The sequence below is a fragment of the Mycetomoellerius zeteki genome, unplaced genomic scaffold (genome assembly GCF_001594055.1).
Source record: "Mycetomoellerius zeteki isolate Tzet28-1 unplaced genomic scaffold, Tzet1.0 scaffold81, whole genome shotgun sequence".
In the NCBI taxonomy this organism is placed as follows: Eukaryota; Metazoa; Arthropoda; class Insecta; order Hymenoptera; family Formicidae; genus Mycetomoellerius; species Mycetomoellerius zeteki.
In genome coordinates this window covers 107,115-119,443 of record NW_017257841.1, presented here as the reverse complement: position 1 = coordinate 119,443, position 12,329 = coordinate 107,115, and the positions used below count along the sequence as shown (strand labels likewise).

General features: G+C 33.8%; 2 protein-coding genes across 4 annotated transcripts; one reads left to right on the top strand and one right to left on the bottom strand.

Annotated features, from left to right (window-relative positions):
- Positions 1-1,005: 1,005 nt before the first annotated feature.
- On the top strand, positions 1,006-6,442 carry LOC108729901 (4-aminobutyrate aminotransferase, mitochondrial). Of its 2 annotated transcripts, XM_018459255.1 has the most exons (11): positions 1,006-1,151; positions 1,202-1,422; positions 3,526-3,650; positions 3,919-4,086; positions 4,316-4,402; positions 4,487-4,682; positions 4,756-4,928; positions 5,250-5,390; positions 5,471-5,628; positions 5,706-5,974; positions 6,053-6,168. In XM_018459255.1, the coding sequence occupies exons 2-11, from the start codon at positions 1,359-1,361 to the stop codon at positions 6,166-6,168; spliced, it is 1,497 nt and encodes a 498-aa protein (XP_018314757.1). In that variant the 5' UTR covers positions 1,006-1,151; positions 1,202-1,358. The 2 variants fall into 2 exon arrangements, with proteins under 2 accessions (XP_018314757.1, XP_018314758.1); XM_018459256.1 differs by having other exon boundaries at positions 1,006-1,422; positions 6,053-6,442.
- A 322-nt stretch (positions 6,443-6,764) lies between these two features.
- On the bottom strand, positions 6,765-12,297 carry LOC108729899 (UPF0505 protein C16orf62 homolog). Of its 2 annotated transcripts, XM_018459251.1 has the most exons (18): positions 12,094-12,110; positions 11,345-11,432; positions 10,900-11,112; positions 10,676-10,835; positions 10,339-10,547; positions 10,124-10,254; positions 9,831-10,007; positions 9,403-9,747; positions 9,223-9,323; positions 8,967-9,148; positions 8,742-8,885; positions 8,481-8,644; positions 8,253-8,415; positions 7,941-8,133; positions 7,716-7,855; positions 7,487-7,648; positions 7,100-7,366; positions 6,765-7,012 (listed from the first exon to the last, which is right to left on the bottom strand). In XM_018459251.1, exons 1-18 carry the CDS (start codon positions 12,108-12,110, stop codon positions 6,926-6,928), a joined length of 2,943 nt encoding a protein of 980 aa, XP_018314753.1. In that variant the 3' UTR covers positions 6,765-6,925. The 2 variants fall into 2 exon arrangements, with proteins under 2 accessions (XP_018314753.1, XP_018314755.1); XM_018459253.1 differs by lacking the exon at positions 6,765-7,012 and having other exon boundaries at positions 7,290-7,366; positions 7,487-7,643; positions 12,094-12,297.
- Between the last annotated feature and the right edge of the window lie 32 nt (positions 12,298-12,329).

Below are 12,329 nucleotides of genomic sequence, written 5' to 3'. Positions count from 1 at the left end.
TAGGTATGCGACTTTTGTTTAAACGTTTTATCCGTTACTAGGATATTTTTAATTTTGATATTAATTAGTAGAATTTAGGTATACACGGTTTTTACTTAAATGTTTTTTGTTAGAAGAAACGCTTTGAATCCGTTATTAGGATATAATTATTTATAATTTTTACTATCAATATTGAGAATGACCTAGTCGATGGTCGAAATGTTTTTTAATGTACATTATGTAAGGACGATTAAATAGTAGCAATTAAGAACTTGCTGTTGCTTTTAGCCCTTTTCTATTATACAAATTTGATTTTATTTAATTGAGCGTCGTTTTTTTAATATTGTGAACATATTTGCTTCAATAAAGTTACTCTTTGAGTAAAATATTGTGTCCTGAACTTACGTATAGAAGATTTGAAACGAATTCTCCGATAAACCTAATATATGTAGATATACAATATTTATAGCTGTATTGTTTAGTGGTAGCTAAATAACGATCGCCACGAAATTTAATAATTCTTGTGAATAATGTATGATAATAATAGAATCTCAATTATATCTCAATTAATTATGTATTCCAAATTAACATCAAATTAACATTAAATTACATAATTAGTTATGCGGCATAACTTAGCATCGTAAATGATTGCGATAAACATGTACGAGGCTCGTAAAACGAGGAACATTCAAAGGAAGACTTCTTTTCGGGGAATTACATGTACAATTTTGTTACGCATTTAAATGATACAACCAATGAGGAAAAAGCCTGAAATTACACTTTCACTTTCACCATGTCGCGCCACGTGGAACCGTTGGAATTGCAGTACTATTCCTGACACGAAGCGCAACGGTATTCGTTGACGGTGAAACAGACGTACAGACAGACCAGTTGTGCAAGCAAGGACAATTTGATACCTCGCATTAATCAGTGGCTGCTTTCGCAGTCGGAGCATCGCGAAAAGAGACCGATGTTTTTTTTTTTTTTTTTGCCTTCGATACCTTTCACACGCGCTGCCAAATATCTGCTGTACGTGCTGAATTTTTTTTTCGCACATCAGGTAGAATATTAATACTTGTGGTATTCGGCGCTCTGAAATTGACCGTAAATTTCTACGACGATATACATGAAAGGAGTTCTCTCTCTCTCTCTCTCTCTCTCTCTCTCTCTCTGTCTGTCTGTCTGCCTGTTTCTCCGTCTCTCTCTTTCTTTCGCTGAGCAGAAGCGGCTGCTCGAGCAACTCGCGCCCCCACGAGACTCCCGACTCTTTTTACTGTGAACACTATCAGCGCGTATCAGCGACCAGTACGGCTCCATCCCTTCGGCAGAGACGACGTTGCTGAGTAACCCTTGTATCCGTGCTCTCGTTTCAAGCGGAAATGCTCGTTAACAAGTATCACCGTGCGTTGAGTGGGCGAACCTCGCTCCGACAGCTGCTAAACGGTATTTATACTGCTTCATTCCTCTTCGTCAGATTCGTATAGTTCACATAATGAGTGACGAGAATCTATCCTGGAGCATGCCGCTGTATCGCGGATGCTGCGTGGACCGTGACAAAATCGATAAATTCATCCCGGCTCCAGCTGCTTCGCCGCCCCGCGAACCTTAAATCCCTACGCAGAGCAGCGATCGCAAAAGGCAAAAAAGTAGTGAATAATATTAAAATAGGAATTAATATATTAACTGTATCACAGTGCATTTTTAATAGATACTTTTAACACTGTATCTTTATTAAAAAATATTGACACCTTCTGTTTCTTTTTGAAATCTAATTAATTTAATCTTATTCAAAAGTTTAATTAAGTTAATCTTATTCAAAATCTTAAATAGCAGGGAAAAAGAATGTTTATTTTCATCATGATGTTGAATGTTGTAATTATGCTAATTTTAAACCGACTTTATAAAAAACACAGCTTTGTGTCAATGACAAATATTTTTTTATTCTTAAATCTTGATGATAAAATGGGCAATAAAATAATGTTAATATGAATTAATATTACGATTATTAAATATTTTAAGTCATTTTGAATGTTTTTAACAGTAGAGTAAATTAAATATAAATATAAAGTTTCAACGAGATGTGTGCAATCCAAAGAGGATATTCGTTATAATCTCTTTTAATTTTAAACAACTAATTCTTGATTTAAAAAAAGCAGAAAATTTTGGAATGCATCCAATAACGAAAAAAAAAACAAGCATCATCATTCTTGTCAACTTTGTGTTATTCCACATATTTGTACAATTAAATTCTATCTCGTGATATAAAGTGTCTCAGATATCAAACTGACGATCTGATATCTGAGATAGGAGAGCTCATCCAAAACATGTTATTTCAATCAAATTCAACACTAAGTTTGTCATACATATCTTGTAATCAGATATCATTAAATCAGAATTTTATCTTTCTCATTTCGATATCTAGACATGTAATGTATTGTTTTAAAAAAAAAAAATCTCTTTGTTTGTCCAACATAGAAAACGTTACAATCTCTATTTTCCTTATTCATACTTTACTTTTGTGCGTCTGCGGCTTTTATCCCACGTCATTGCAATTTGCAACATAATGATTTATGAGGGGTTCAAATACATAAAATCACACTATAATGTATCAAGCAATCATCCTTAACTACCGTCAATAGAACTGATCACCAGAGTTGTAGAACAATTTAGCGAGTTAAATTGTTTTTCTGCTCGGGTGTGGATATGTCAGTAAAATCCAAAAGCGCACACAAAAATTTATATCTGTAATATACACATATATGGTATATTTCTTTATAAAGGAAATATATATATATATATATACAGGATGTCCTCAAATTCGCAAATTAAAATTCACAATAAGAAAATTCCAAAAATAAAATGTATAATGGTAATAAGGCTCAACAAATTTAATATAAATGGGAAATAGAGCTACGAGCCAAGGTTAATATACATGGTCAAAAATAAAAATAAAAATAAAATAAACATACAATAACTTTAATCTAAATCAATTATGTTGGCGGAGGTACTGCGAGATGAGAGGGAAGTTACTGAATTCTAATTTTTAATTTTATATTGTTCAATTCTAACATTGAGAATGATCCGATCGAAACGTTTGTTATTGCCGACATTTAGATTAAAATTATTGTATGTTTATTTTATTTTTATTTTTATTTTTTAATTTTGACCATGTATATTAACCTTGGCTCGTAGCTTTATTACCCATTTATACCAAAAATAAAAATTATTTACCATTTTTCGAGCAGTAGTTTTTGAGATATAAAGATTTAAAACCATAAATCAATTAAACATTGCGATTAAACGGCTGCCTGTCTCGTAATTCGCCACGTGCGATAACTAAAGGCAATAACACACAAAACAATGTAAGGCGTTTTAATAATACTTTTAAACTTATTTTATCGAAAATTTCTTGCCGTGGTATTTTGATTCCTATAAATTTCGAGACAACCTGTATATTTAAATAAAATATAGAAATTTTTGCACACACACACACACACACACACGTAGAAATACATGTTTAAATATGAGTGTAATATTGTCGTGCAGGCGTTACTACGTGGAAGAGATGCTTAACCGGTTCGGTGCCGAGGGAACCTGAAGGGCCGGTAGTTACGACGGAAATACCGGGTCCTCGATCGCGCAGCTTGCTACAAGAATTGAGTTCGATACAAGTACGTCAGACCCTCTTGATTCTTCGGATGACATCATGGCATGACATTTTGTTATCAATTTAGTCACTTGCTATCCGCGACGATATTTTGAACGCTTCGCCTCGTACGAATTTCAATCTAATAGTTCAAGCTATATAGTTGTACTGTTATCATAGAATTGCTATATGTAGACTTAAATATACACATAAGATATAAGTAATAATGCCAAGTCTTTTGTAAATATACCAGAGACGAAATGGGTTTACAATGTTGAAATCTGTGACTTCAGCAAGCGTCTTCCGTACAATTCTTCGCAGACTATGAAAAATCCGCCGGTAATTACATAATTGACGTTGACGGGAATGTGTTGCTGGACGTTTATATGCAAATCTCATCAATGCCTCTAGGATATAATCATCCGGCGATGCTGGAGGCTCTCGCCGATCCCGTTAATCAAGTGAGTGATATAAAAGCACTTCGTCGCGAAGTACCGTATTTTTTTCATATATAGAATTTGCGTGCTAACTTCCTCTACAAGATGTATCACTTATACTTTAAGTATACAGTATTGAGAAGAAATTCTAATAATCGGATATTCCTAGAATACTTTCATATAAATTATTTTGTTTTACGTAGACGATGTTCAAGTTGCATGAAAAATAGTTAACGATTATGACTCTTTCCAGAGAATTATAGCGAATAGACCTGCTTTAGGTGTCTTTCCAGGAAAAGACTGGCCTAACAGATTAAGGGATGTTCTGCTTAAGAAAGAGGTAACAAATATATGCTGAAACTATAATTCGTTTCCTATCGTCTTTTATTTTGACGCAATTGAAAGAAATTGTTATTTTGGACAGTTGGCACCACCGGGATTATCACACATTACGACGATGATGTGCGGTTCTTGTTCTAATGAGAATGCTTTTAAAAACATTTTTATCTGGTACGCCGAGAAACAAAGGCAAGACAAACCGTTCACAAAGGAAGAGATAGAATCGTGTATGGTGAACCAAATCCCTGGCTCACCACGATATTCTATTATGTCCTTTAAGGGTCAGTCATTTGTTCGAGTGAAAACAAGTTTCATTCCAATTAGGAATCTTTATGAAATATTTAATATCGATAGGAAGCTTTCATGGAAGAACCTTAGGTTGTCTCTCAACGACTCACAGCAAGTACATTCACAAAATGGATATACCAGCTTTCGACTGGCCTATCGCCTCCTTTCCAGAGTACAAATATCCTTTAGAAGAAAACGTGCGAGAAAACAAACAGGAAGATAAGCGTTGCCTCGCAGAGGTATATTGTCAAATCATTATTATTTTATATTGACACTAGAAGAACCAATATTTCTCACTCACTAAAAGGGCCAAGTAAATATAGATTAGTATGAAAATAAAGAAAGTAATGGAAAATCAAATGTTTCATTAGCGTAAAGAACATAATTATTGAAAAGTCAAGACATCTCAGAATTCTACCTTTTACACAAAAAGTATGATATTAATCTAAAAAATAGAAATGATCAATATATATATAATGATTATTCGGAATCTTCTAATGTTAAATATCTCTTTGAGCGTTTCGCACGTAAGAGAAGATTTAAAAATCTTGATATTTTAGGTCGAAGAATTGTTTGAGAAGTACAAAAACGAAAAAAAAATACCAGTGGCTGGCGTGATAATTGAACCTATTCAAGCGGAAGGCGGCGACAATCACGCATCCCCAGAATTCTTTCAGGAACTTCAACGCGTGACGCGAAAGGTAAGGCACAGCTCGCAAGGCAATTGTCTTACCGTACGTTATCAAAAGATATATTGCAATCTCGCGTTAAAATATTTCAGTACGGAGCCGCGTTACTTATCGACGAAGTGCAAACCGGTGGTGGACCAACGGGAAAAATGTGGTGCCACGAGCACTTCGATTTAGATACTCCGCCCGACGTGATGACTTTCAGCAAGAAAATGCAATTAGGCGGTTATTATCACTCGGAGGATCTGAAGTAAATCTTTTTTTCAATGATAAAATAATATAAAATTATGTTTCAAGTATTAACGTATAATTACATCCTGCACGCAGACCGAAACTGTCATATCGTGTATTCAATACTTGGATGGGCGATCCCAGTAAAGTGATCCTCCTCGAAACGATTATAAAAACGATTAAGAAGGAGAATCTTTTGGATAGAGTTACGCGCGTGGGCAATTATCTGTTAAAACATTTGATAGACATGCAAAAGGAACATTCCAATGTAATCGGTGCAGTGCGCGGACGTGGGACTTTCATAGCGTTTAATTGCACTTCGCCTGAAGCGCGAGATAGCATCATCAAAAAACTTGCAACGAAAGGTATGGTGATGTTGCAACGTAAAATGTGAGCGCCAAGAATATCTTTAATGTTTTCGTATTTCCTTCTGTTCTTATTAGGTATTCAGACAGGTGGATGCGGTAGTCAGGCCGTGCGGCTGAGACCTGCGTTGACCTTCACAGAGCATCATGCCGATATATTTCTGGATGCGCTTCGCTTTGTTTTAAAACAATAAAAATCATCTTGACAATTTCTTGTGTCTTCCAAATCAGATGTCTTCCATATTGAAGTACTCGTGGAGATATATCGTGTGATTTACGAAAATATCGAAAATTCTATAAATAATCATTATTTTTCTATGGCAGTTGCATTATGAGGATACGTTACGAAAAGTTTATGACAAATGGTGAATTAATGACAATGCAGTATGACAAACTAAATGTAATATACGATACAACATTGATTGTCTTGTAAATTATAAGTATATATGAATGGTTCGATATATGATCCAGAAAATATGCAAAAAAAGTTATGATACAAATGTATTCTTTAAATTTAGAACAATAATGTTTTTATTGAGTAGAAATTCTACATCGATTATTTATATATTTCATATATTTCATATATTGAGCAGCATTTGCTATATTTGAAAAAATATAGTATAAAATGATGCTTAACAATCGATTGTATATTGTATATTAACTTGTAATACACAATACACAATTATGCGTAATATGTAATATACAATACTTGTATATTGTATAATGTATATTAAATAATAATATTGTATATTAACTTTTAGCAATTAATTGTTATGATTTATATTCTGTTTTATCTTTCTTTTATTATCTTTATATTTTTGCTATTATTTGTTAATTTTGGCTTCATTGACATAATCAGACAAATTATTGCAAAATTACAAAATGTCTTCCAAAACAACTGCCAATAAAAAATGTTTAAGCTAGATCCTTATCGACAAGTCTCAATGTCATTCATCTCGACATTTTTTTCAGTATTTCAGCAAAATGTTCATATTCTCGATGATGACTCTTCTGTGTCATGTAAGCTTTTGTCCTCATCTGAAAAGAATATTCGAAATAAAGATTTCAAAAGCAAATCAATATATAAAAAAATCTAAATCTTGATTATTCCAAATACATATTTACCGTCACTTTAGAATCCACCGAACCGTGTCGTTGTGATAAGTGCCACAAATTTACAGCCATGTTCGCTAATGCAATGTCTCGTAAATCTGCACGAATAATAAAACAATTAAACAGCTCGAGTGCCAGAGCTGATTGTTTATCGAACTGCTCGGTGGATCCAAGATATTTGAGATGACTTAAGATTTCTTCGACGATTTTTGAACATATTTTATTGACTTCACCGATAAATTTCTGATCCGATCCATATAATTTATCATTTGAGTCAACCTGAAATGCCATTTATGTGACGTAAATTTTAGATTATAATTAATTTCTCTATCTTTAAAGTATCGGAAATATGGCAGCTATTTATTTGCCCCTTCAAATGTGCGCAAAAGCATGAAATACCTTATCGATATGGTACGGATAATTTTCCTGCGCTACCGTTGAAAGAAGATCAAGTACACGTAAATATAAATATGGTTTGGTTGAGGTATTCTCCTCGAAGTAACGTTGAACTGCATTGAGTAAGCCTCTCATCAAATACAGTACGCCATGCTCTGGACTATCCTAATACAGAGCAATCTTAAAATTATAAAATTAAAAACATAGCATATATGTATATCAGTATACTTACGGGAACTACTAACAATGTTGACAAGAAATTCGATAAGTATGAGAGCAAATATGGCTGCGAGCTTTTCTGTCTTCCATCGATGTCGATGGTTTTTGGCATTTCCGGAACTAAACTTAAAGCAGCCTTAAAGCAAGCATCGGCTGAAAAATGCCGGTTTACGCATATAAATCAATGAAAAAAATAAAAAATATGTTAATGTTAAAACAAAATTAATTCGATTCGCACCTTGGCCTAGACATTGATTTAAAAGGGCAACCTGTCCAGACAGTAGATATAATTGAAGGCGTGTATGGACTAGAGTTAACGATGGTATAGTGATGAAACAGAACGCAGCACAGGCACGTACAAACGCTGACGTTCTTCTCGTGTGATGACCACGTACTATCTTCCTAGTATCAACTGATAATCTATTCACGCACTGAGCGCAAATAAAAAGATACTTTATTGCCGCTAAACCTTTTTTCTTTATGTAGATCAACAGTATAAAAGGAAAAATTATTTATGCGTATCAAGTAGAATCATATATGTATCACATACTTGTACAAGTTGTATATGAACGCTATCAAGATTAGGAAATGCTGCCCTGGCCTCTACGTAAAAACTAAGCTGCTTCTCAAAGTCGCGACCATAATCTACTCGTTGCACTAGTCCGCATATTAGTTGTCCGATCTGTCGTTTCTCATCTTCGACGGTCAGAGCACTGCATTGATTTGTTTGATTTTAGAGATCAGGATAAACTTTAATCATGAAATTAAATTGACATACCTAACGGAATCGTGCATTATTCTTGCAATAAACATCAGAGCGTTTATAATAATAGGATCCGTAATAGGTCCGTTTTGCACACTTAATCCTTCTATGACAGTTTTACAAACTTCAACTTTAACACTTTCCTTGTGAAACAAGTCAATTAGAGGTAAAAAATTATCCTACAAACGTCAAATAATTTATAACAGATTGAATGTTTTAAAATTCTGTGAATAAAATATGAATAATGTGTGCGTTTATAATAGCGCGGATAGTTACCATAGCAAGCAGTGATTCAAAATCTTGTGTGTGAGCAACTATCTTCTCAATAATATTTTGCAATTGTGGATAATAATTTTCGAAGGCTTTATTCGGTCGTAACCGATCTATTATTTTGCCAAAAAATAAATTTAGTTCAATTACCTATAAACATATATATGTATAATAATAATAATTTAATTTCGTAAAGTATAATTAAATATCATTTGTACAGACATAACTTACAGAAAAGTGTATAACAGTGAACTGAATCCAGATCTCAACGCAATGCATGAATTTGTTGGGATCTGTGAGGTCCGTTATGTATTTCCATATCACGTTAAGCACCGATTGACAGTCTTCTTTCGGCGGAGATTCTCGTACAAGGCATTCTCCCAAACTCCGATATAAGAGATACTGAGGATACCCTATTACATTAACAAGAGAAAACGTAAATTAAGAGTGTTACTATTCTTCACTTCATTTTTTTAAATCTCAATACCATCGTCTTCACTCGCTACTATTAAATTCACAAAGTCCATAGCACGTGCAGCAATGTAAGTAGGTTTAAATGCAGTCAACACTGTATTTAATAATAACGATCTGAAAGCATATACATGTCGATTAGATAAAAGTTAAAAATTAAAGATAAATTAAAAATACACTTTTAAAATATATTTACCCGTTCTCTTGTTTTTTACAACGAGATAAGACCTCTTCGAGAAGGCTCTCGGGCGATGTCGCCACTAAAACCTGTACGATCCAATCCAAAGCTGGCGAATATAAATTAAGATACGAATGAAGAGTAACATTTTGCTTCACTATTTCGTTTCTCACAGCAGTCCCAAATAGCTGCTGATACGTAAAAAGAAAGTCGTACAGGTTTTCCCTCACGAATTCGAAGTCTGATGTTTTGTTCAATGCCAATCCCACACGACATAAATAACACCTCGCGTAAACTGCTATCAATGGATTTCCGATACCCCTTATCATACGAGTTATACGTAACAGAGCAGTATTAAATTCACTAAAATGAAAGTATTACTTTAATATTTTAATTTTCAAGTTATTACAATATTACAAGATCTATAATAGTGACGAAAGTCTTACCTGGTCGTTAAAAAACTGTAAGATTTTATTATCGCCATTTCTACATAAAGACGCGGTACTAGTTCCCGTATTGAAGCTATCTTGTAAAACCAATTCCGACACGTCTCCTTCGCATTTTCAGGAACCATGTCGGGTGTAAAATTATCGGGCAAGCTCGTGGGTACTTTACTTCCTGGTCTAAGAAAAAAATATTAATATCAACAACTATAAATAATATTTGTAACTGTTTGATAAAAAAAAAAATATAAAATGCATACAATTAAAAAATAAGGGTTTTCTTATATAATAATTACTTGTAGTACTCAGCCTTCATTTTCAATCTCTCATACACAAGTTTTCCAAAGATATCCAAAATATCTGTGATGAGAACAAACTTGCTCGGATAAAAAGCCATTACGGACGTATCTACTAATAATTTGGCACACTGAAATAATTTAACATTAATTCCTAAATCGTAAGCTTTTTTTGTCCTAAGTTCTCTCATAAAAGCTAATGAATGTATCAAAACCTGTATTGCAATTTTGAGCGCCTTTACTCTTTGGTCGGAATGCCACGCTTGTACTAGTTCATTGTTTAATTGTTCGATTCGTGCAGTGTATTGTTGCTGCGACAAGTCCAACATTTGTCGAACAGAACCTTCCTCAAAATCGTCTAATTGTTCAAGTCGTGTTTTTACTTTGTCGACCATTGGCCCACTCGGCTGAACTTTCACTACAACTGTGACAAAGCAATATTGCAGCAATTTAAAAAGCTATTAATTAATAAGCAATTTAAAATAAATGATACTGTAGTTAAATATTTCTTCATGAATTAAATTAATCAATAATCTTTTTAAAAAAAGGTACCTTTTTCACCACCTGGTAAGAAACTGGTGACAATCGATAATTTTTCAGAGGTTGTATATTTACTTAGTATAGCGGAACGTCTAACAGACCATGGTTCTACCAATTCCTCTGCTGTATCCTTTGATTTTTTACCCGTAGGTGCAACATTAGAATAATCCCACTATGACACAGATAATATAAACTTTTTATAAAAATAATAAAAACATAATTAAATCATATATTACTTCGTCTGCAGCCATTTTAGAGAGAGGATCCAATTCTTCTCGAGCAAACTGTGTAAGAGGATCAGAACCGTCTAGGGAAGGATGACTCAACAATGGATCACTCAGTGGATTTGTAGGAATCGATGCGTGCGTTGGTGTGGGTGTTCCAGTGGAGGAACTGGTACTTGTACTCCGCAACGCACTGCGTCTAGCTGCGCTACGTCCATCGATCAGCTATAAAAAAATAAAACATCTATCAAAATTTGTTCATACATGATAGAATACGAGATAAAAATTGAAACATAGGTCTGTTCGTGTTGCTTGAAATATCCCAAAATTTTTGCATTTAAAATGAGAAACATATATTCTGGCGTTGAAGCAGAGAGAAAAAGCTACTGAGAGCAAAAAGTGCAAGCAATATGAACGGACCTATTTACAAAACAGTACTCAAACTATTAATTCTTACAGTAATTACAACTGGTTTCAAAGGATGTTCCGTAGCTTCTTCTAGGCATGCAAACTTTACAGTCCCATATTCCATGGGTTTTGATATCCTGTAACAAAATTAATTTTTTGTATATAGTTCATTTTCTTATGTTAGAAGAAAATCTTATTATTGCAATAATGATATCATCTGCAAAATACAAACTAATAGTAATATTGTATCAATGTTGAAGGCTGCTTTCCTTTTAAGAGACACAATCAACACATATATCGGTTCATTGTTATTATTCATTGAATGCCAAGAAGGATAGAGTAATGTTTGTGTCGACTGTATCACTAAAAGAAAAGCAACCAAAAGATATGTTTTCTATGACAGAATTAGTGTACACTTTGGAGCTTGAAGTGAGATAGATATATGTTTGACGAAAGCGAGAAAGATTATAGTTCTAGTGCAGGAATAACAAGCAGATCTATAATTTTCTACTTTCTAAAACTTTCAGGATAACTTTTGATAACTCTGAATAATAAAATTTCATTCTTAAAGACTAAAAATTAAGCTACTCCTTCTTAAGACAGGTTCAATTTTTACTCTTTTATAGAGTGAGACTCCACTCCAAAGAATTTAGAGAGTACTCAACAATGTAACTGTTATGTTCAACGTGTGTCATATTACAATTATATCGTTGAAGAATTACAATATTGATGTAATATTACTGTTTGTGTTCTGCGGGCAGAAATAATAGACACTTGAACGAAAATAAATTCTCTCACCATTCTATCTCCGTCATATTTTTCACTCTGAGATACTTTTCTCAAATCAGAAGTAGAATCACACCGTGTAATCCGGTATCACGCCAGATATTGTACGGTTCATCATGCGGCTCCAGAATCTGACGTTAGAAAGCCGACACCCGACACGGATTCAATGAAACGTCAACTAACCCTCGTGCAAATCGGGCTGGTCTGGTCGAGCAAAGTACGGCAACGGTGGAACTTGGAAGCATCGA

Coding starts and splice junctions, on each gene's coding strand:
- LOC108729901 (XM_018459256.1), top strand. CDS start 1,359: ATGCTCGTTAACAAGTATCACCGTGCGTTGAGTGGGCGAACCTCGCTC. Junction 4,929..5,249: donor ATAAGCGTTGCCTCGCAGAG/GTATATTGTCAA, acceptor TTGATATTTTAG/GTCGAAGAATTGTTTGAGAA. Junction 5,629..5,705: donor TATCACTCGGAGGATCTGAA/GTAAATCTTTTT, acceptor TCCTGCACGCAG/ACCGAAACTGTCATATCGTG.
- LOC108729899 (XM_018459251.1), bottom strand. Junction 8,645..8,741: donor TTGAATCACTGCTTGCTATG/GTAACTATCCGC, acceptor TGACGTTTGTAG/GATAATTTTTTACCTCTAAT. Junction 7,856..7,940: donor AAATCAATGTCTAGGCCAAG/GTGCGAATCGAA, acceptor GGCATTTTTCAG/CCGATGCTTGCTTTAAGGCT.